The sequence below is a fragment of the Erythrolamprus reginae genome, chromosome 2, assembly GCF_031021105.1.
Source record: "Erythrolamprus reginae isolate rEryReg1 chromosome 2, rEryReg1.hap1, whole genome shotgun sequence".
Classification (NCBI taxonomy): Eukaryota; Metazoa; Chordata; class Lepidosauria; order Squamata; family Dipsadidae; genus Erythrolamprus; species Erythrolamprus reginae.
This window is the reverse complement of record NC_091951.1, coordinates 329382826-329408370: the sequence shown is the minus strand read 5'-3', so window position 1 is coordinate 329408370 and position 25545 is coordinate 329382826. Positions and strand designations below refer to the sequence as shown.

Below are 25545 nucleotides of genomic sequence, written 5' to 3'. Positions count from 1 at the left end.
GGCTAGTCGTCATCTCTCAGCAGTTAGGAAGGAAGCAATGGCCAATCACTTCTGAAAAACTTGCCAAGAAAACTGCAGGGATTCATCCAGGCAATCTCTGAGTGACAATTGAGGACACAGTTGAACAGAAGGAATTTTAAAAAAAGATACACAAGCAATCTGCCTTCCTTTAAGTGCTTCTCCTGCCTCATGTATCCCAGTGGCCAGTCAGATCCCACAGGGCCAGCCTTCTTTAAGTCCCCTCAGCCAAGAAGTGCTGACTGGCAGGGCCTAGGGAAAGGGCCTTCTGTGTGTGTGTGTGTGTGTGTGTGTGTGTGTGTGTGGTAACATATTTTTGCTGATAATGAAAAGGAAGGGAGACTACTATAGATCTATTTCAGGTTTATTTGCCCTCATCAGGTAGCCAATACCCTTACTGGGATCTGAACCAGAGGCTTAGCCAAAAGGCAGTGGCCTTAGCCAACAGGCTACAGGCTCGCCTCCTGTATCAGCTTGTTCCAGGGAAGGGTTATGTGTGATTTTTTTCCGACAAAAAATCACACAATCACACATACACACACACACATACATGATATAAACAAAAAAGGAGGCAAAAAAGGAGCTGTGATGTTCCTTCAATATACCAGGGTGATTCGACACAAAATGTAACCCTTCCCTGGTACAGAGCTGAAGGGATTGGATACTGTAGCCTAGAGGATAATTCTCTGCCTTACAAGGCAAAGGTTGCAGGTTCAAGTCCCAGTGGGTATGGCTAGCTGATGAGGCCAAAATAAGGCCGAAATAGATCTATCCTAGTCTCCCTTAATTTTCAAATTCAGCTTAAACATGTGACATATATATATATATATATATATATATATATATATATATATATATATATATATATATCTCCTAGTCTCCCTTAATTTTCAAATTTAGCAAAAACATGTTGCACACACACACACACACACGTGTGTGTATGTGTGTTTTCATAGATTTCCACGGGTGTTCGCCCTATCACAAGGACAAAAGCACCAGCGAATCACCCTGGTATACCCAATTATGTAGCCTAGAGGTTAATTCTCTGTCTTGCAAATCCCAGTGAGGGTATGGCTAACGGATGAGTCCAGAACAAGGCTGAAATAGATCTATCCTAGTCTCCCTTAATTTTCAAATTCAGCTAAAACATGTTACACATACAGAATATAGTGTGTCAGCTATGAATTAATTAATTAATTAACTGCCTTGGAAAGGGCCCTGGGTTGGGCCAAGAGGCAAAAGGAAGCATTAAGCTCCTCCCATATTTGGGTATACCAGAGTAATTCAACAGAAAAAACATAACACTTCCCTGGTACAAAGCTGAAGGGATTGGATACTGTAGCCTAGGGGTTAATTCTCTGCCTTGCAACGCAAAGGCTGCTAGTTCAAATCCCAGTGAGGCTATGGCTAGCTGATGAGGCAAGGAGAATGCCAAAATAGATTTATCCTAGCCTCCCTTAATTTTCAAATTCAGCTAAAACATGTTACACACACACACACACACACACACACACACACAAATATACATACTGTACATACAAACAAATAAGCAACTTCAGTAGATTATTATTTTAAAAAAGAAAACGGTTCACTATTGGACAGTTGATCAGTTTGTTTTATTACTAAGATTTCTAGTGACTTCTAGGTTCCAGATTAATGAGGAATATTAGGCAAGGTTTCCACACCCTTCTAAAGAACAGACCCATTGAAGTATGTGTGACTTTAAGCACAGTGACTGTGCTTTAAGAATGAGAATGGGTTAGTTCATCTATGAATATAATGCTGAATATAATTTACATATACTTCTAAGCTATATATAATTAATGATTGTGAACTCTTATATTAAGACGTAGTATTATGTAAGAATCTGACCATTATGGCTTATTCAACAAAGCACGAATAAACAAATCCTGGTTTACTGTTACATGCTAAGGCAGCAAGAGTTATGAAATTCACAGTTCTTCATACAATTTTGTTCTTAATGAATTGGTACAGTCCTCTTAACGAACTGGTCTAAATTCCACAAAAACCTAGCATCATTTCAAAAAATAAATGTAAAAATCTTGAGCACATATGGTAATAAGGATTGAGCAATATTACAAATTGTATTTGGTAAACACACATGTACTTAGAAGGCAGACCCTTGATATAACAACTACAGCTAAACAGATCAAAGGTTTTCTGATGAGTCATGTACAGCCGCTGTTCATATTTTCCATATGCAGAATGATTGAAGAAAAGCATCCTTATCTTGCATGCCTGTACATCCTGCCTAGGGATTGCATTCAAAGTTTTCCCTACCGGTTCAGTGGGCAAGGCTTGGCGGGGGTTGGTCATGTGATTGAGTGGGCATGGCATGGCCAATTTGACATCACTCATGGCAAGGTGGAGCGGTACCACCCCATCAAGCTATGCCCATCAAGACACGCCCACAGAACTGACAGAAAAGTTCAGCCAAGTCTTCTAGCATTTAACTTGGCTGCTTCTCATCTACTCATGTTTGCTCTGTGTGTACGAGCCCAAGAAGGAGGAATTTTGAAAGCTATATTTCTCGCTTATGGACCAGCATACTAAGAGAAATCTTAATATCTTCACTGTTCTAAAATTTGCAAGACTCCATTTTTCATCATGTACAAAGGATCCGTGGCTGGGACAATATGAGCTCTGTTTCTATTGCAATTTATTTATTTATTTTTAGAGTTGGAAGGGACCTTGCAGGTCATCTAGTCCAAACCCCTACTGGTGCAGGAGACCCTACAATTGCTCCTCCTAATACTCCTCCATAAAGTGGAATCTTCTTAAGTGCCTGAGAAACAAATTTTCTACACAATCCAACACAAATCACAACTTTGGGAGATCCTCTTCATATTTACATTTTACTCAGTTTACTAAAACTTAATATTGTCAAATTATACAGAGGACAGAAAATTTAAATGCAATGGCTCATACTTAATATTCTAGCAGGTTGCAATGACAAACATATATAATATTCATTCACATTCAGTTATGCAATATCCAATATCAGAACAGAACAGAATAACAGAGTTTGGAAGTGGGTCTTGGAGATCTTCTAGTCCAACCCCCTCCTCAGACAGAAAACCCTGTATCATTTCAGACAGTGGTTGTCCAATCTATTCCTTTCTCTTATTTACACTGAAGGATTATGGAACTTGGCTAAAGATTCCTTCTCTCATCTTTCCTTCCCAAAATTTATTTTCCTGGCAGGGAAAAAGAAGGGAAAGCCAACTATTCAGTGGAACCATTAAAAGGCATCCTTGGGACAAATTGAGAGGATAAGAAAGGGAGACAGAAGATCAGCATTCCCACCAATGGAAATCAATTCACCATACATTTCCAGATAAAATGTGCAAAAGTTTCTTTGCAAAGTTTCCTCTGGAACCAAAGTTGAGTCATTAATTAGCTATTCAACCTCCCAAGCCCCATAGCCCCATAGCATGTGAGGCCAACTTTTGATTGCTGGCAGTTTGCATAGGGCATGGTCATTATATTTCCTTGGAGATATAATGTGCCACAATGATAGGAACTTGGCAAGGTGGCAAGGCATTCCTTCTTCCACCCATTGTTAAAGAATTCAAAGTTGGGAAGCGCTTAATATTGTTCTTTTGTTAAGATGAGTGCAGGATTTCTGGGTGAATATTTTAACATTTTTTGCAATTATTAATAATAGATGTTATGCCTTTAGTAAGAGAAGCTTACAGAAGTAAAGAGACAAACTATCATCAATCTGATATCTCAGTATTTGGGCAGGTACTCACCTTTCTGTGATTGTTTCTCTAAGACCACTGGTGACCCCCTTGACCACCGTGCTAGCCTTTGGAGTCAAGACCACCTGAGATATAAAAAAAGAGCCTTTCTTCCTTCGGTCAATGACTGATGCCTGGAGAAATTGGATCAATTTTTCTGGGTCGGTTGTGTTTGCCCATGGAGCTGGCATCATCTGTCCTGGCCATAGAAATGGGACCTCTAAAGCCACTGGACTGTGATAAAACACCAAAACTTGATAATCCTTCTCCCACAGGTATTGGAGAGAGACTTCATGGGCAAAGATGGCTGGGCACATTTTATTCCCAAATGTGTCTTTGAGCATTTGAACCAGTTTTTCATGGTGGCATTTCTGCATTCCATAAAAATGGTTGAAGTCCAACAAGACCACCTCTTTATGGTGGTCAATGAGAAAGGCACTGATCTCCTCCAGGCCCTCATTGACTTTGGCACTGAATAAACCATGAGCGAAGTAGAGTTCATTATCAGGGTCTCTGGGCTTTGTGGAGATCCGAAGGTCGAAATACCGTATCCCTGCTCCAAGTTGGCTTGTAAAATTCATCGTCTGTGTTGCAAGCCATTTCCTCATCAGCTTTTTAGCCACAGTTCCAAACACAGAAACAAAATTCTGGACAGTTTCCGGCTGCTCAGGTCCCACTGGAGAGGCCTCGTCAATATAGAAGCTAAATGAATCGTGAGATCCTAAAGATAATACAAAAGAATAATTTGAAACAAAATCAGCAAGATTTGAAACACCCATAAGTGGTATCATCTACTCAGTCATCAAGCTCATCTAACTATTCCATGAAAATGTGCTGAAATTCAAATAGCAGAACAATTGACTTAACTTTTTCATATTCAGGTAGATTAGTGGGAAAGTCTGTAATTCATAGTTAATAGAAGAAATAAAAACAGCATTTAAATATGTTAAAGGGTTAAATAAGGTTCAGGAGGGAAGTGTTTTTAATAGGAAAGTGAACACAAGAACAAGGGGACACAATCTGAAGTTAGTTGGGGGAAAGATCAAAAGCAACATGAGAAAATATTATTTTACTGAAAGAGTAGTAGATCCTTGGAACAAACTTCCAGCAGACGTGGTTGGTAAATCCACAGTAACTGAATTTAAACATGCCTGGGATAAACATATATCCATTGTAAGATAAAATACAGGAAATAGTATAAGGGCAGACTAGATGGACCATGAGGTCTTTTTCTGCCGTCAGTCTTCTATGTTTCTATGTTTCTATTTGTGGTTAAAAGAAGGTACTGTAAATATGAATATTTTAAAAGACAGTTGTAATACAGATAACAATATTTTCTTTGATTATATCAGGCATGAATGGATGTGTAATATACATATAAGATTCTAGCAGTCGCTCGCTCTCTCTCTCTCTCTCTCTCTGTGTGTGTGTGTCCCTCCCCCCCTCTCTCTTTCCCTCTTTCTCTTTTTCATTCTCCAGTGTTGTTGTGAAAATAATATTGGAAAAAGTAATACTTCTATACCATCTTAAACTTTCAGACATGCACACAATGAAGTAAGGAATTAATAAACTAATGAGGTCAATTACTTGGCACCATATGAAAAATTTGCAGAACAAGGAATAATATTAATAGAGAAAATTGGCTAGATGGGGAAAAATGTCAAAATTGATTTGTTGGTTACTACTTCATGTTCTCAAATCATAATGGTGCAGAAACTCTCCTCAGTTCTGGCACAGACTATGACTCAGCACCAGTGAAGGGCTACCAAAGTTTTTACTACCACACTGTGAGCGAGGCTTATGCAGGACGCCCTGCATTTTCTTTCAATATCTTTCAGTGCAAATTGGGTGCTCTGGGGTGGAGCTCCATTTTTGCTACCCCACTGCATTCTCTCCCATGTTCTGTCGGGCTCTCTGATAGGAGCCTCCCGAAAATTCAAGGATACAAATTTCAGACACACACATGTTTGAAAATTCAAAAACAATGTTCTTTATCACAAAATGCAAAATAAACAAAGCACTATTTTTGTATGGCAAAGAGCACTAGTCCCAAAACAACGGGGTAGTATGTACAATTACCCTTAAGCAGTCATTAAGTACTTAGCTAGCAGCTGTGAAGAAACTTCACACCCCTTCTTCTTCCAATGAAGTGAGACACACACACACACGTTGCTCTGCTTTGTTTTCCAAGGCGTGAAAAGGCAACAAAGTCCAGAAGACACAGGATTCCTGACCAACTCCAATCAGATATTCTTCCACAGTGGCCAAACCCACATGCTGCTATTTATAGCAGCAGCCCTAATTACTGGAGCCCCACCCAAACACAAGTGGCCTCCCTTATTTCCCGTAATATGTTCTTACTTGTCTCTTCTACGCATAATTCTGTGCTTGCGTGGGTCCAAAACGTCATCATCTGAATCAATGGAAGATAAGGGAGATTGACTGCCTGGGCTGTGTGCCAAGCCCTCCTCTGCCGAGTCACTCCCACTTTCTTCTTCGTCCAAGGAAACTAAACTCTGAACTGATTCTGTCGGCAATAACACAGGCCTGTGACATGTTGAATTTTCCCCTGCATCCACCTCCCCATTCCCTGGGCCAGAACCAACCACAACACCCCGTCTGGGCAGTAGCCCACCCCTGCTCAGAACCAACAATTATTTGATTTTTCATAAATCCTAGGTGAGATAGACTAGCTCTTGTTTGATCCATTAGTTATGCAGGAAGTATATGATATCCTTCAGTGTGAATGAAAGAAGCAAATGATACACCAAAGTGCATAACCCCAGCGCTTGTTTAAAATGAATTAATTATAAACGTCTGAGGCAACAAGTAGTTATTCACTACAACATCTGAGCAACAGATGGCTTTGCTGAGATCCTAAATTAGTGCTGCAGGTAAACAGAAGGAATATACTGCTGCTACCTCCAGTCTGACAGAACAAGATCTATGAATAGTGTATAATATTGGTACTATCCTGCAATTTATCCATTCTTTTACTCAGTTGTTCAGAATCAAGTAAGTGCCTGATAAATCTATCAAACGTGGACCATGCACAGCACATTAAGAATGCACAATGACTACAAAGTTGTAGAGGGTCATCAACCTTCAAGCATGCTGGCTGGAAATGTTTAGAATTAAAGCGCAACACATTTAAATGTTAGCAGCTTACAACTATCATATATGAAAACATACACCCACGATGCATTAGCAGGAGAGAATACTAGCACACCAGCTGAATATGGAAAAAATAAAATATCTCAATATCTTGGCAAGAATAGATGCTCTCCTGTTTTAGAAAGAGAATATGCCAAAGAATGAGGAAGATGTAGAATTATGTACTTACTCTGAAGAGGGTAAAAAGCATTATCTCAGTCAAATTCTGTTCTGTTCTATTCTATTCTATGCTATTCTAAAATGAAGGTTCAGCCCCACTTCTCTCTCCTGGGCACATCATCATGCCCCCCTCCTGTTTTCCTCTCTTTGGTAAGACAAAAGAGCATCTGTTTGCCGAAGGAAATAGAACAGGGGTGTCAAACACAAGGTGGGCGGGCCTGCAGGGTGCTTAGATCCAGCCCATAGGGCCACCCTGGAAACAGCAAAGGATTGGCCCATGGGCCACTGCTAGCAAAAATGGTGCTCGGGAGCTGCACACCCCCAACCAAGCTCCGTTTTCTCTGGCAGAGGGCTAGCAAATCAAACTAAAAACAAAACAAAATGAAATGTTTCACATTTTGCATGTGAGCCTTGAAGAAGAAACAGGAAAGGAGAAAGGGAAAGAGGAAAGAAAAATAAAGGAAGAGGAAAGGAAGAGGAAAGGAGAAGGAAGGGAGGGAGGGAGGGAGGGAGGAAGGAAGGAAAGAAGGAAGGACTCGGTTTGTCATGTAGATGATTGAATGGTTTAGGGTGGGGAATTTTGTAGTGGGTGGGACACTTTATTCTATTTTTTATTCTATTTTTATTCTATCTTTAAATTTACCTATTCTGATTTTATGTATGGTGGTACTGGTCTCTGGGTGCCACACGACTTTCGTTGCCAATGACAATTAGTTGCTTGACAATGACAATAAATTTATTATTATTATGGAAGGAAGGAAGGAAGGAAGGAAGGAAGGAAGGAAGGAAGGAAGGAAGGAAGGAAGGAAGGAAGGTTATAACAAGACTGAGTGAGTGTCTGGGTCCTGCTTTAGCACATGGCCACCATAGGTTCCCCTGACATGATTGACTTTGAGCTGGCCTTGCCCACCACCCGAGCCCCCCAAGGTCAAACCCAACTCTGATTCAGCCCTCAATGAAATTGAGATTCACACAGGAGTGAAATGCTACCAGTTTGGCCCGGTTTGGGCATATCAGTTGTGGTGGCTGTCCTGTGGTTCAGAGAACCAGTAGTGGTGGCAGTCAAGGCTCCGTCCAGCTGCCCAGATGTAACCACTTTCTATTTTTAACCTCTGTACATGCGCAAAGCATTCTGCGCATGTGCAGAGGGTAAAAAAGTGTGTGCATGCAAATCGCACGCTTCCAAACTGGTAAGGAAGGTAAATAGTTTTCACCCTTGGTTTGACACCCCTGAAATAGAAGAATGAGCATTTTTCTTGAGAAGAGAAGAGAGGGGAAGCAAGGGGAATTGCTTGTACATCATGCACTGAGCCTGGCTGTATGAATCTTGCTGAGCTGCTGAGCTCTTGGGAATTAGTCTTGATTGCAGCCAAGTTTTATCTGAGATCTTCGAGACAAAATCTAGAATAGGATACCAGGCTACCTCCAGGGGAAAATAAATGTGGATCACTGACAGCAAATGAAATTTTGCTTCTCATTTCCCCCCCCCCCAAAAAAACCTCCAACAAGACGGATATTTTCATTATGCCAGATTCTGCTTCAATTTTAATATCTCTCGTGGCTCTGCTCATGGCTCTATGCTTCATTTACTTCCATGGCGGGGAAGCTTCCATCCTGTCTCCCAATCTAAGTGCCTCAAGAGCTGAGGATAAGACCAAACAAACATCCATGCTATGTCACCAAACCTAAATTCTCAGCATCCTTCATCACTGAGATTACTGACAAAAGTTGCTAGAAGTTGCCTTATAGTAAGGTCTAAAAATCTTTCCTCTGGTGAGGGCATCTAGCAACAAATACACTCTTGGACTGAAGAAAAGGTTGAATGACATTCTCTTAGAACTCAGCACTATCTGGGATTCTGAACACATGCACCCAAACTCATGCATAAAAACATTGCTTTCCACATAAAAAGCATATTTTCTGATCCAGCCTAGTCTGAAAACCACTTGAAATAATTTATGCCATGCAATTACTTTCAACAAGTAACAAGAAAAGAAATAAAACAGAGAACAGGCTATTTCATTCCAACCTTTATTCCATTTCATTTTATCAAGTTATATGCAAGCCATTCCACCTGGCTATATTATTTATATTTTATTCCACAAGAGCTAGCATTTCAAATATTGGATATTGACGATATTTATAGGCTATATCAATTCTATGGGGACTTTGGGTTGGAACAGCAAGGCAAATTGTAAATGCAGTAGAAAAGAATGAAAACCTTATAATCAGTGGTGACCAAATGAAGCAAAGGCTGAAAGTATACTGGAATAATTGTGCTTTAACCTTGTAAAGGACAATCTGTAGAATGGAATACACCATTGAGAAATCTAGTTACCTCCAGGGATGGGGGAGGAGTGGGGATAGTAGGTTTATGCACTATTTATTAAATACCTAATAGGTTTTTTTAAATTGTCCTTCCTACTCTAGTACCTTACAGGTAGCATGATCCTTAATTACTTTTAAAATAGGAAATAATTAAATTGTATGTTTTACCCATAAACCCTTTAATCATTTTAATCATTATCAAGAACTGAACTTTTATAGCAATTAAAGAAAATTGAGCTACTTTCCTAATCTGTTATCATACTGAACCTTGTGGGTTCAGTTCAAAACCTTAAAATGTTCCTCAACAAAGAATGCTGTCTATCATTTGTCCTTTTTGTGGCTATTCTAATAATGTGACTTAATCAACTGAAAAAGAGTCCAAGAACCTATTTGAAAACTTATCTTGTCAGTAAGCCACTCCCACCCACTCACATGACCTTTAAGCCATGGCCACACAATAAGCCACACCCACAGTGTGGTAGTAAACATTTTAGCAGCCCTTCACTGGTTGCCTTCTTTACTTCCCATGAACTACATTAGCAAGGCCACCCAGTAGGCTTTTGATAAATGACTGGACAAAGAGATGCAATTCTGGCATTTGTTTGTTTGTTTGTTTGTTTATGCATGCATGCGGCACATGGCATCGGACCAGAACATCTCCGGGACCGCCTTCTGCCGCACAAATCCCAGCAACCGGTTAGGTCCCACAGAGTTGGCCTTCTCTGGGTCCCGTCGACTAAACAATGTCGTTTGGCGGGACCCAGGAGAAGAGCCTTCTCTGTAGCGGCCCCGACCCTCTGGAACCAGCTCCCCCAGGAGATTAGAACTGCCCCCACCCTCCTTGCCTTTCGTAAAGTTCTTAAGATCCATCTCTGCCGTCAGGCATGGGGGAACTGAGACATCTCCCCCGGGCCTATACAGTTTATACATGGTATGTTTGTGTGTATGTTTGCTTTTAATAATGGAGTTTTTAGTGTTTTTTAAATGATTAGATTTGTTCTTACATAGTCTTGTTATTGTTGTGAGCCGCCCCGAGTCTACAGAGAGGGGCGGCAAACAAATCTAATAAATAATAATTATTATTATGTATGTATGTATGTAGGTAGGTATGTAGGTATGTATGTAGGTATGTATTCATTCATTCATTCAGTCATTCATTCATTCATTCATTTATTTATTAGATTTATATGCTGCCCCTCTCCGTAGACTAAACAATTTCCTAGGTAGGATTTCTCTGAATCAGTGTTTTTCAAACTTGACAACTTGAAGATGTATGATCTTCAATTCCCAGAATTCCCCAGTTTAAAAAACACTGCTCTGAATCAATGCTCTGTTGATTCTTCCAAGCATAAACTAAGGGAAAAAGATAATAGGAAGAAACAACCATAGTCTGTAATCGTGTTTTTATGAACAGTAATGACCTTCTACAAATGCAAGTATTCCAGTCTCCCTTGAAGAAAAGTAATAAATATGGAATCCTGTCATGTAGAACTCCTTGATCTGTCTGACATGTAGGAGCAAATGTATCTTTGCAATAAATCCAGTAACAAAACAGGGAGGACTGTTGTAAATGGGGACCACCAATCCCATTTACTAAGACTTATTTTTATTTCCTTCAGTTGCTTTGTCCTCTTTTAAGTGATTCATAAGGATATATTCAAGACAAGACTTTTTATGGTGCAAATGGAATTTGAATTGAATCAGCCATCAGTCAAATGGAAGCATTTATTTAAATGTGTCTATTTGCTCAGCATAAAATGTTTTGCACTGCATCATCAAAACAAAAATAAATCAATGGTTAAAAGCTCATTATTTCTCCCAAATCACATATAAGAAAGAGCAGTGATCTACAGCTAAGCAGTTAATCTGTTTGGAGCTGCCAGTGTTGAACTGTGAGGGTTTTAAAAACTCATTTTTCAAGTAAAGAATGGAAGAAAAAAAATACCTTTGATGGAAGTCATGCTCCCAGGACACATTAATTTGCAATTTCCAGGTAGAGGTAAATTTATAACCCAAAATTTAGCACAAAAGTAGACTAGTTCCCAAAGTCCTTAAACATAATTTCAAGTTTTGTGAACTGGGGGAGGAAAAGCAAGAGCTGTACTGACTCTTTAATCCCTTTAACATATTCTCTTTGTGTTGAAAAGAACATTAAACCAGAATTTCATTTCACTTGGCAAAATGTATTGACCCGCTGTTCTCACTGGAACCTATATGTCTCCAATAGTTAAGAGTGGCTACTGCAACTTATTTCTCAAGTAATAATGGAACTCATTACCAGACTCTGGGGTGTCATCCCCTAACCCCCAACATTTTTCCCTTAGACTATCCACAGTTGACCTCTCCAGATTCCTAAGAGGTCAGTAAGGGGCAGGCATAAGTGCACTAGCGTACCTCCCATCCCCTGTCCTATTGTCTTTCCTATATCTCATATATCGTATCTACTATTCTTTTATTCTATTCTATTATACTACTCTCATAATATCCTTCTATTCTCTAATTGATATATTCTATTCCTAAATTTTCACTTCTATTCTTTCTCTAATATATTTTACTCGAGTATAACCTCTATAACCTTCATTGTGTATTATTGTGCATTGGACAAAATAAATAAATAAAATAAATAAATATTTATATCTTGTCTTACATTCTCAGACTGAAGCACATAGGTTTCAGTCAGGTCCTCCTTTCTGGAGGGAAAATACTGACTGCTGATTGGCCGGAATGTCTGGCAGCTCTCTATAAAAGGGCTGGCTGTCAGACAGAGCCTTTGTTGGGTTGTAAATAGTTGCCAAATAAAGAGGTGCTGCTTTGAAGCCAGTTCTATCTGCCTCTTGCATCAAAAATTGTCCAGTGCATTCTATGGTATGGGGTCTTCAGTTGGTGCAGAACATTACAGTAAACATGCTGGCTAGGCTCAATTATGCTAAATCTAGATTAGCAAGACATATTGTTATTTTCTTCTTGGATAAGACCACAGCTAGATTCCCACAACATGCTGAAACTCAAAGTAGCCAGCCCTGTTTTAGCCAAGGTTTGATGTTTTGTAGAGACACAAGTTTCTCATCTACTCTTTTTTTCCCTAGAGTTGGCATGTAAATATAAACTGTACTAAAGGTACAGTTTATATTTACATATAGAAGGATTTAGGGGTAGTGATTTCTGACAGTCTCAAAATGGGTGAACAGTGCGGTTAGGCGGCAGGGAAAGCAAGTAGAATGCTTGGCTGCATAGCTAGAGGTATAACAAGCAAGGAAGAGAGAGATTGTGATCCCGCTGTATAGAGCGCTGGTGAGACCACATTTGGAATACTGTGTTCAGTTCTGGAGACCTCACCTACAAAAAGTTACTGATAAAATTGAACGGGTCCAAAGATGGGCTACAAAAAGCATAAAACTTATCAGGAAAGACTTAATGAACTCAATCTGTACAGTCTGGAGGACAGAAGGGAAATGGGGGACATGATCGAAACATTTAAATATGTCAAAGGGTTAAATAAGGTTCAGGAGGGAAATGTTTTTAATAGGAAAGTGAACACAAGAACAAGGGGACACAATCTGAGATTAGTTGGGGGCAAGATCAGAAGCAATGTGAGAAAATATTATTTTATTGAAAGAGTAGTAGATGCTTGGAACAAACTTCCAGCAGACGTGGTTGGTAAATCCACAGTAACTGAATTTAAGCATGCCTGGGATAAATATATATACATCCTAAGATAAAATACAGAAAATAGTATAAGGGCAGACTAGATGGATCATGAGGTCTTTTTCTGCCGTCAGTCTTCTTTGTTTCTATGATACTATTTCAGAATTTCTAGACAAGCCCAGCAGGTGAATTTGCTTAATTTTTTTCAGGTATAGATCAGCTTCTGTAAAATATGTTATTATTTTTAATTCTCTTTCCCAAAATATTAAGGAATAATAAGGGCAGGCTAGATGGACCATGCTTCAATCTTCTATGTTTCTATATCCAAATCCAGAACTCAAAAATTTTTGTAGCCTTTCCCTGGAACTTGTTTCATTAGATTTTGAAAATGTCATAGGTGTTCCAGTAGAAGAAATTATACGTAGTTCAAGTTTGAAATGTAGGGTTCTTTGTACGCTCTGGACTTGTTTGTTTTCTTGCAGATGTTTCAATAAAATGTTACCTAGCCTGGTAATGAAATCTTTACAAGAAACAACCAAGCTCAAACAGCATCAAGAGCCCAGCTGTAAATGTTACGAAGGATTTAGCAATGGATTTTTAAAGCATTAAGAGTCTGTCTGGCCCTTCAAAACAACTTTTCCATAGCCACTAATTAACATTATAATACTGAAACTTCACAGACTTTTATATCAACTCAGTTCAGTGTTTTGCCTTCTAGTACTGCTGTCATATTGACGTCATATATTTCTTCAACCATGTCCTTCTCCATTGCCCCTTTTATAGGAATTGTTATGCTGTAGCACCCATTCTACAAGTTAATTCAAGGAGAAAGATTGAAATGTATGCATTGTATCTTCTATTGCACCATCCAGCTCTGTAGCTAACTTCTGCTTTGTACTTTGACTGCTGGTGGAAGATTATATAAAACACGACTAAAGTTCTTAATAGAAAAAAGTGACTGTGTATGCATATGTTTGGGTATATGTCTATAGATATATTATATAGATGAGATTAAGAGAAGGGGGGAGAGAATTTATATAGATACTTAGATACATAGATATAGATACAGATGATATAGATATATAGATATAGATAGAGCTATAGATATAGATGTAGATATATTGTAGATGTAGCTGAAAAATGATTTTCATACCTTTTATTTACTATACATTAAAAGTAATTGCAGAATAAACTACTAATTATTCTTAGGTTTCTCCAATAAAACATTCCTTCTGTTTTGTAATGTAGAAAGATATACAATTGAAATTGAATTATAGTCATCTCTGTTAAGAGACTGGGCTATATCAGACAAACATGGATATTCATGGATATGGAAAGGGTTTTTTTAAAAAAAATTAGAAATCCATATTTTCCCATAAAATGGAGTGGCCAGAGATTCAAAATAAGTAGAAAAAAGGAGTGCAGTTTTAACTTCTAAGTGGTGTGCCAGAGGCTATACTTCAGAAGTGGACCATGGCAAATTAAACAAGTGCCCAAGGGAAAATAAAAACATTGCATTCAAATTTAATTAACTAATATGATTACTTCCTATCTATTTAATATTCCCTTTTTTACCATATTAAAATATAAAGTTTGAAGTCAACCAAGTGTCTATAGAGATTTTCAGTCATCCAGATCATGGTTGATTCAATGGTGCTTTATCAAAAGGCAACTGGACTATAAATTTCCCTTGAAAAAGATATTTTGCTTTTCATCCAAGAAGTTTCTTCAGTTCTGACAGTTCCATCGCTCTCACCATCCAGTCAGAACTGAAGAAGCTTCTTGGATGAGAAGCGAAGCATCTTCCTCAAGGAAAAAAAATAGTCCACTTGCCTTTCGAAAAAGTACCTTTGAGACTACAGCCAAGATTTGGGGACAGACAAGTTGTGCATAAAACTGAACAAAGATACTACACTGCTCAAAAAAATAAAGGGAACACTTAAAAAATAGAATATAACTTCAAGTAAATCAAACTTTTGTGAAATCAAACTGTCCACTTAGGAAGCAACACTGATTGACAATCAATTTCAAATGCTGTTGTGCAAATGGAATAGTTGTACAAATGAAATATTCAATGAGAATATTTCATTCATTCAGGTCTAGGATGTGTTATTTGAGTGTTCCTTTTATTTTTTTAAGCAGTATATTTTAGATGATCCATAATTAGTATTGGCCGAACCGAACCTGCAAAGTTCGGGTCCGTACTGAACTTTGCGTGGTTCGGTATACCGAACCCAAACCCGAATTTTTGCAAAAGTTCGGCAAAAGTTTGGGTTCAGGTTCGGGATAGTGCCAGGAAGCACCGCTGCCCAGCTGTCACCTTCCGAAACAGCCGGGGAGCTGTTGGCCGGTCGGGAGACGAAAAAGGAGGTGGGGAATCCCACGAGGAGATTCCAGGGGCAGAGCTTTGATGTCACTGAGACGTCCTTCCTGGCCAGCTGAAACAGGGACTCCAGGAAGGACGTCTCAGTGATGTCAAAGCTGCGCCCCTGGAATCCCCTTGTGGGATTCCCCACTTCCTTTTGCACCTCCCAACCGGCCGACAGCTCCCCAGCTGTTCTGGGAAGCGCCACTGCCCAGCTGTCACATTCAGAAATAGCCGGGGCAAAAGTTCAGGTTTGGGTTCGGGAGAGCACTGGGAAACGCCCCGATTGTTCCAGAAGGTGACAGCTGGGTGGTGGTGCTTCCTGGTGCTTTCCTGAGCACCGAACTCAAAAGTTCAGCAAAAGTTTGGGCTCAGATTCAGGTGCCGAACCCAAACTTTTAAAAAAAATTGGGTGCCGAACCAGAACCTAAACTTCGTTGGGTTCGCCCAACACTATCCATAATTCATTGTATAATATGTACTATCCAGGGTTGGGTTCTAATTTACCTCATTGCTGCTTTGCTTCCTCCTGCACTGCTGCACCTCATGTGTGCATGCATTTCATATATGCATGCATGCGAAATGATGAAAAAAATCCCAAAATTTTCCCCAAACCCCCCCCCAAAAAAACAAGATGGTGACAAATGCGCAGTGCTGAAAAAATTAACCCCCTCCCCCAAAAAAAACAAGTTGGCAATGCATGCACATTTCTGAAAACTCAGCTTCTGCACATGCGCAGAAGAAAAAAAACCTGGAAAAAATCCCCTCCCAAAAAAAATTCTTTAAAAAAATATTCCATAAATAAAAGATGGTGGCATCCATGGACCAGTTCCATGACATCACTGTGATGTCAACAATGGTTTGCTACTGGTTCTACAGAACCAGTGCGAACCGAGAAGAACCCACTTCTGATACTATCAAGCCCAATCCCAATCCAATCAAGTCCAATCCTTCACTTACACCTAATATATAAAATCTTGTCCGTTTTTGTCCTTCCTACTAGGTAGTCCCTGAGAGAGTCTAGGACAGTGATGGCGAACCGTTTCAGTATCGAGTGCCCAAACTGGAATATGCATATGTGCGCCAGAGTACTGGAAACCCAAAGACCAACTGGCCAGTGCTCATGTGCACACCAGCCAGCTGGTCTTCGGGTTTTTAGTGGGTGCATAGGCTGGCTGGAGAATTCTGGGAGTTGAAGTCCACAAGTCTTAATGTTGCCAAGTTGAAAGAACTTTGCACTTGGCTCACATTCTAGCCCAGTGGTTCTCAACCTTTTTAATGTTGTGACCCCTTAATACAGTTCTTCATGTTGTGGTGACCCCCAGCCGTACGTTTAGCACCAACTCTCCCAACAGAGTTTTAAGCTCATTGGCAGGAAGTTAGAAACATAGAAACATAGAAGACTGACAGCAGAAAAAGACCTCATGGTCCATCTAGTCTGCCCTTATACTATTTCCTGTATTTTATCTTACAATGGATATATGTTTATCCCAGGCATGTTTAAATTCAGTTACTGTGGATTTACCAACCACGTCTGCTGGAAGTTTGTTCCAAGGATCTACTACTCTTTCAGTAAAATAATATTTTCTCACGTTGCTTTTGATCTTTCCCCCAACTAACTTCAGATTGTGTCCCCTTGTTCTTGTGTTCACTTTCCTATTAAAAGCACTTCCCTCCTGAACCTTATTTAACCCTTTAACATATTTAAATGTTTCGATCATGTCCCCCCTTTATTAAAAAGTTTTAAAAGGTGTGGTCAAGTTCAGAGGGACACCCTTCACTGTAAACATTTGATTGGTCGGATTGTAAAAATATGTTCCAAAACACCAGAATAGAAGCTTTAGTTCCTAATACCATGGGAAATTTGTCTTTTCGTACGGTCTTAGGCGACCCATGTGAAACGGCCGTTCGATCCCAAAGGGGTCCTAACTCCCAGATTGAGAACCATTGTTCTAGCCTGCCAAAGATTGACCACACCTTTTAAAACTTTTTAATACCTACCCTGAAAATACTACTAGGCCTAGAAGCAATAACAGAACTTGAGTGATCTGCAACTTGCTGTTCAGAACTGATTTTTTTTCTTTTTGCAATAATATTGAGCCTTTTGTTGACAAAATAGCTTCTTCGACCGAAAAAAGAAAGAAAATTCTATATCATTCTACCAGTCTTAATAGCATTTTATTAAGTTAATAAATGTAATGTTTTCTAATTAAAAAGGAATAAATGTCTGAGGTATCACATACTTTTCTGTAAATATAATTATATTTAATAGATTTTGGCAGTGGTGAAAGAAGAAGAAGAACCTTTGCGGAACAGTGCTTATGGTTACACAACTAATTTTAAAAAATGGTCTTCACGATATAATTACAGGAGCTCATCCCCAAAGGAAGCCTTCTGGTTCTCTAGCTTCTTTCTTTTTCCTTTTCCTATTTTCTTCAGTACAGTCTGTGCTGTTCTTCCAAGGCACATTTGGATGTATATTTTTAGACTGTCTGCAGAATTTAGACAGTCTGCAGAATTTGTATGTCACTTTCCTCTTATTTTTATATGATAGGTGGCGTTAAAATTGGAAAACATTCCATAGCCAGTACGGATGTTCTAAATTCAGAAGAATCTTGAACCCCTTTTCTGAGATCTTATGTCAAAAGCATGCCAACAGATCCATAAGTATGAAAAGAGGTTCGCATTTGTTTTGTTATAACTCTGTTTCAAGATGTTATTATTGCCAAATTTGGTCTTTCTTCTGGCATTCCTGAGCGAGGAAGCAAAACTGCCTTGCAAATATGAAGGGCGGGGAGACTTTATAGAGATGAAAAAAGATGTATTTGATGGAAATATGTAGGAACAATTACCTAGGTCAGGGGTCAGTAACCTTAAATACAGAAAGAGCCATTTGGACACAGAAAAGAAAACACCGGGAGCCACAAAACCCCTTTGATAGCTAAAATGAAGATAACATGCCATATATTGGTGGGTTTTTTAACCTTTATGCTGTGTATTAAAAAAAACCCTATAGTGTGTTGCATTAATGAAATCAATGAATTTCTACAGAGTTTTATTTCTGCATGAAACAAAAACATTTTGAACACCCCCCAAAAAGGGGCGGGTTCGAAAAGGTCAATAAATCACATGCCAGCGGATGTCACACATTGGTGGTTGTGACATATATTTTGAACGACAGGGAGCTGCAGCAGAGGAATGAAAGAGCCGCAAGTTGCAGAGTCCTGACCTAGGTAGAAATAAGCTGTAAGGAGGAGGAGGAGTTGGAGTAATAGCAGGCAAGATTTATTTCAGTCCCACTAGGTAGACCAGACCAGGAAATTAATTCCTCAGGAAGACTAAAACTACAGAACAGAATTTCATGGTGTTGTACCTTTTTCCTTCTAGAGTTCAGTTCAGTTTAGTATTTGCCTAAGCTGCTTTCAAACATAATCTTCTTTTGTTTCAGGCCTTTGTCTAGGCAGCAATTTCCCTCCTTCTCCTCTTTCTTCTTCTCCTCTTCCTCTTTATTCTCCCTCTTCTTCCTCCTCATCCTTCTTGGTCTCCCTCTTCCTTCTCTTCTTCCTTCTTCTTCTCCCTCTTCCCTGTTCCTCCTTCACCTCTCTTTCTTCTTCCTCTTCCTCCTTCTTCTCTTCTCCTCTTCTTCTTCCTCCTTCACCTCCTCCTTACTCCTCCTTCTCCTCTTCCTCCTTCTCTTCTCCTCTTCCTCCTCCTCCTCTTCTTCTGACATTTCTGAAAACTATAAATGCCTAATAGACCCCATTTATAACTGCAATAGATCAACTATTCAGTGGTGTCCTGCAGGACCACTTTACATTCATGCACAGGCATTTGTAATATGCTTACTTACTAGAGAGACAATATGAATTAATGTCCTGCCTACCAGACAAAATAAACACTGAAGAAGAATGACAATTGTCCAAGGTATCCCACAACAAAATGTATCCTTCCAAAATCATGAAGACAAGGACCCATTAGGGATACAAGGGTACTAATAAATATTGATAATAGCTTCAGCATTTAGAGCAAGAATGGAGAATTTTCTAACACTATTCTCTCAGGGCTAAAATATTAGAGATGGTTTGCTGTAGGAGGAAGAATACTCTCCCACCACTACTATTCAATCTATATCATATTCCTTGAATATTTCCCCTTCCTTTTCTTCTTCTTACACTCTTTCTGAGAGCTGTGAAGTTTCAGTAGTTCCGGGAAAAAAGTTCCACACCCATTTGCATTATTCAAGTGACCCCAAGGGCACAGGTAAACCTCCAAGTGACTTCAATGGTTCTCAGAAAGACTGCTAATGATCAGATGCCTGCAAGAAATATAAATCCTTCCATTCCCTACCATTCAATCAGAACTGAAGAAGGATGAGAAGCGAAAGGCTTTCAAAGAACAAAGTCCCATTGCTTCTTGAAAAAGCACTTTTGGATCAACCATGACCTGGATGACTGAGAATCTCCATATATGATATTTAAACTTCTTCAAGTACAGATAAAATGCCATCATACTACCAGTCTTGCTGCACCACTAGGAAAAACTAGTTCCTTTCTTCATCTGTTGCTCTCTTCATGGTACCTGGCAAGGAATTACATAAAGGTAAGGATTCCCACCACCACCACATGTGTACTAGTCATTTCTGGCTCTAAGGGGCAGTGCTCATCTCTGTTTCTAAGCTGAGGAACCAGCTAATGGTCATGTGGCCAGCATGACTAAATGTCAAAGGTATACAAAAATGCTGTTACATTCCCACCAAAGGTGGTCCCTATTTTCTACTTGCATTTTTTACATGCTTTCAAATTGTTAGATTGGCAGAAGCTGGGACAAGTAGCAATAGCAATAGCATTTAGACTTATATACCGCTTCACAGTGTTTTACAGCCCTCTCTAAGTAGTTTACAGAGAGTACGCATATTGCCCCGGAAGCGGAGTAAAGACGCTGAGACAGTATATGGGTTAAATATAGGGTCACTTTATTAAATTAACAAAAATTTAAATAACGTAACCTTAAATACATAAATTTAAATATTTAAATTCAACTATAAACAAAGGACCTGCAGAGGCCAAAAAATAACGGGGCAGAAATTCCTGCCAGAACCTTCCTGGGCAACATTGGGCAAAACTCCTTGCTGAACCAGGTGAAGGTAGCCACCTTCACCTGGATCTGAGCCATGCCCTTCAGCGTGTGCGAGGAGGTCACCCTCCAATCCCCGAGGGAAATTGGATCCGGTGAGTCCCATGGGCATCCTCTCTCCAATCCCCGAAGTTGTAAAACCTATAGTTCATGGAGAGAGGCAGTCCATCATCCTTTTAAAAGATGCCCAAAGGAGCATGCGCAGTCACTCCTACTGCCCATTTCCACCCCTAACCTGCCAACCCAGTGACCAGAGGGAAGCCTGATTAATATCTACATGGCGCCGCACCCCCTAAGCATTCCATCCATACCGTCAGTGTGGAATAGGTGAAAAAACTGCCGCCTCTAAAGGAGAAGCCGCAAAAAATTCCTATTCGGCCCTGAAGCGACCTCCTTTGGACACACTGTTGATAGCGGAGGGTGGGCGGGTGTTCGCTTGGAACTCCAGCAGGGCAAGGAGGAGGTCCTGCTCGGACCGCCCTTAAATAGGGTGATCCAGGACCTCCCCCCAGGCCCTGCATTCAGCGTGCCACCTTGGTGCGCTGCCAAAAGTCGAACTTCTGGCTTTGCCGGAAACCGGAAGTTCGGAGCTCTGTAGAGCTCAATACAATGTCCCCCGGCTCCGGGGGCAATTTCGGCCGGCGGTTTAAGCCGCCGACCGGGCATTTGTCCTCAACAATCTGGGTCCTCATTTTACTGACCTTGGAAGGTTGGAACCTTGAGTCTACTGAGTCTCAACCTTGAGTCTACTGCGATTCAATCTGCCAAACTGGCAACTGGCGATCAGCAGAAGTAGCTTGCAGTACTGTTCTCTAACCGCTGCGCCACCGAGGCTCTTAAAGTAATGGGAGCTCACTCTATTACACGATGCTAAGGATTTGAACCATTGAACTGCCGACCTTCTGATCAACACGCTCAGCTTCTTAGCCACTGAGCTACCATGTCCCTTCAGAAATTATATACTAAAAGCTAAATTGATGGTTTCTGTTGTTTACCTTTGTATGTTCAAACTATGCACTCTGGTACATGAGCAGCTTCTCTGCTCTTCCACGTATCCAGAAAATCAGAAATTCCTGTCAAAACAAGTGTATCAGAGTTTTGCTCAGCAGTTATTCTGAAGTAGTGTGAATTAGGGGGTAATTAAAGCATGCCAGTAACACAATGTGCAAAATGGCTCTTTGCCAAGAGAGAAGGAAGAAGAAAAAGACGGTGCAGATTTTAATTTCTTATCGCTGCATTGGGATTCTTCCCACCCCACCCTCTCCCGTCAAATCTCATTTTACAGTTGAAAGATAATGAGAAAAAACAAAAACTGCTTTGGGTTGTTTTTGTTGTTGTTGTTTATATCCTTTTATGTTCATTTGGAATGAAAGCTTTTGAAGCTTCAAAGGAGGAAAGTTGAATATTTATTTTTCAATATTTCCATCTAAATACACATGCTTTGTCCTAAGATGGATAGAATATTGCACACCCGTTGCATCTGTTGGAGCAAACCAATTTCATAGAACAATTGTGTTTAGATCAGAGCAGTGGTGCAGTGGCCTAGAAGTATAGTTCTCCCCTCACAATCAGGAGGCTGTGAGTTCGATCCCAGACAGTGGCAGATATTAATCTCTCTGGGTACAGTGAGTAAATATCAGCTGCAAACTCTGCATTGGTGACAGGAAGGACATCTAGCCAATAAACACTCAACTCTATTTAATTGACTCAACTCCCCCCTGATGCAAGGGAGTCATTTAAAAACAAAAACAAAAAGAACCCTGTGTTTAGATCTGAGGCTTCCAAGTTCCCACAGTGAAGAACTGCTATGCATAAAAACTCACACAAACAATTGTTTGAAATGCCTCTGAAAAATACCCAAAATCCTATATGCACTTTTTTTAAAAAATGAGAAAAGCCAGCATTGAAGCTTTTCCCAGACCCTAGGCCAGTGATAGCGAACCTATGGCATGGGTGCTATAGGTGGCACACAGAGCCATATCTGCTGTACAAATCGATGGTGAGACCACACTTGGAGTATTGTGTACAGTTCTGGTCACCTCACCTCAAGAACTTGAAGATGTGCAAAAAAGGGCAACAAGAATGATCAAGGAAATGGAGCACCTACCTTATGAAACCAGGTTGCAACACCTTGGTCTCTTCAGCCTTGAAAGATGGCATTTAAGGGGTGACTTGATCAAAGGGTATAAAATTATGCATGGGATAGAAAAGGTGGATAGAGAAAAATACTTTTCTCTATCACACAATATTAGGACGAGGGGGCACTCCCTAAAGCTCATTGGTAAGAAAGTGAGGACAAATAAAGGGAAATATTTCTACACCAAGAGGGTCCTTGGTTTATGCTGGCTGGCACACACATGCATACTGGAGCTGAGCTAGGGCAACGATTCCACATATGGCTCTGCGCACCACCTCTGGCACCCATGCCATAGGTTCACCATCACCGGTATAAAATAATTTAAATCTCACAATTAACAACCAAAACAGCTAAAAAACCATGTATCTCTTTCCTGGTCAGATCTAGATGGGATGCCATCTGATCAACGACTCCAGCCTATGGGAAAAGCCAGTTCTTTATGGCTTTCCAGAAGACCAGTAAGGTGGTGGCAGTCCAGATCTCAGGAGGTATCTGGTTCCAAAGAGAAAGAGCAGCCACAGAGAAGGGCCTGCCTGCCAACATTATTTAGCTGATAGGACCTGGAGAAGGCCAACCTTGTGGGCCCTTATCAGTCGTTCGGAGCTATGTGGTAGGAGGCGGTCTCAAAGATAGTCTGACCCTTAGCTGTGTAGGGCTTTAAAGGTAATAACCAACACCTTGAATTGCATCCAGAGGCCAATCAGAAGCCAGTGCAGTCCACGGAGAATTGGTAGAATGTGGGTGTACCCATGTGTACCCACAAAAGCTTGCACAGTTGCATTCTGGATCAGCTACAATCTCTGAATGCTCATCAAGGGTAGCCCCATGTAAAGGGCATTGTAATAATCCAAGCGTGAGATGATAACGGCATGAGTGACTGTGAGAAGAGCCTCTTGATCCAGGTATGGTCGCAATTGGTGCACTGGCGAACCTGTGCAAAGGTTTATTCCATTGTATTCAATGTAATCATTAGCAAAGACCTGCAGAAGTCGAATAAATCATCATGCTTCCATGTGAAAGGAATTCAGAGGAATGACAATAATAATTACTATTTTCTCTGAAAGTATATTCATTGTCTGGAGTAGCGTCATTCACTTGGCATGCAGAATTTGATTTGCTGATAAATAATCATAATTTTGTTATGCTGTGACTGACTTCCAGAGTCGCTAAGATTACTGTGCTATAATTATCCAACTGCAGTGTTCTTTCCAACTCAGTTTGCATATGCTCTCTACATTTATTAGGAAAGATGGATGGATGTTTGCATAATGCAGTCTGCTTTTGCGCTATGTGAAATATGTTTATATGTCATAAATCCTTTATCTCCAGGTTTCCAGTAATGAGTCCTGTTATGGTTAGCTCTGGCCCAGCTCCTGCCCCAAGGAATGTGGAGGTGGAGTTGGGGGAATCATTCACCGGCCACAGGCCTGTTTTGCTCCCGACAGAATCTGCTGATGAAGTCTTCTCTGACCAAGGAAGCGTGAGTGACAGGGAAGAGGGGAATTTGGCAGACAGCCCAGGAGGAGATCAATCTTCCTTATCATCCCTGGATTCTGAACAAGAATTCATGACAGACCCATGCATGCGGAGAGTGATGCATAGAAGAGAACAACTGAAGGATTATTACAGGAGATAAGTGACGCCACCTGTGGATGGGTGGGGCTGCTGTAATTAGTGCTACAGATAAAAAGAACAGCATGCTGATTTAGCCTTGCGGAAGTTTATCTGATTCATAGTTTCATCAAGATCGTGGTTTTGCTGTTTCCCTGTTCAAGATGGTGTGTGGACTTTCTGGACTTTGGAATTGGACTCAATTTCCCAGTTACTGGGTGAGGAATTGGATTGCATTTAACCTGTGCCTTGTGTGTACCAGAAAATCCCTTTGACATTTAAAAAGGGAGTTTGTTCTGCTTTTCTGTTGATAAAGATTTTTGGTTTTCCTTCTATCATGTTGTGTGTGTCTTTCTGGACCAATTACCCTGTAATTACGGGTGATTGGGACATGCCGGCAGAACAGAGTCCTATGCCCCAGGATGTTTTCCCAGGCATTTTTCAGTATTTGAAGTCAATGTTAATTGTGAAGATAACATTAAAACTGGCTTATAAATTATCGAACAAAAGAAGGAAACAATCAATAAGCAAAGGAACCTAAAAGTTAGAAATTCTAAAGATTTTAGAATAACAGAAAGTTACAGTGGTCAAGCAGTGATCTGGTGATGTAAAACATCTTCTATTTGCATCACTAGATCACTGTTTGACCACTGTAACTTTCTGTTTTTCTAAAACAGGGGTGTCAAACTCAATTTCATTGAGGGCCACATCAGGGTTGTGTTTGACCTCAGGGAGCAAGGGTGAGCATGGCCACTTCAATATTGCTCATGTCAGCAGCGCCTGTGGAGGCCCGAGAACTCTGGCAGAGAAAATGGGCTCCTGAGCTCCATTTTTGGCATTGGCAGCCTCCTGCAATCCTCTGCCAGCAAACACAGAGCTGGGGGGTGGAAGGCTGCGTGCAGCCCTCCTGAGCTCTGTTTTCTTTGGCAGAGGCACCACGGACCAGTCCTTCACTGTTTCTAGGTCGATCCCATAGGCCACATCTAAGCACCCCTCAGGCAGGATCCGACCCGTGGCCCTTGAAGCTGATACCCCTGTTCTAAAAGATGCTTTATAACTCAGAAGACTGAGGTGCTGCAAAGTCCCTGAGGGGAGCTATGTCTTCAGAGGGACTTAGAGCAACCCAGCCATGGGGGGTCACTCACAAATGCGAATCCTAGAAAGAAGACTTGGACACATCTCTCTCTGGGTGAAATGACACAGTATTGAGC

The 25545-nt window shown here is 40.5% G+C and overlaps 1 protein-coding gene across 2 annotated transcripts in view; it reads right to left on the bottom strand.

Moving 5' to 3' along the window:
• The window catches only part of PLCXD3 (phosphatidylinositol specific phospholipase C X domain containing 3), a 116634-nt gene that overhangs the window by 29314 nt on the left and 61775 nt on the right, over nt 1–25545 (bottom strand). For both annotated transcript variants that reach the window (XM_070743400.1, XM_070743401.1), the window contains exon 2: nt 3795–4503. In XM_070743400.1, the coding sequence (XP_070599501.1) occupies nt 3795–4503 (709 nt within the window). The remainder of the gene's footprint in view (nt 1–3794; nt 4504–25545) is intronic.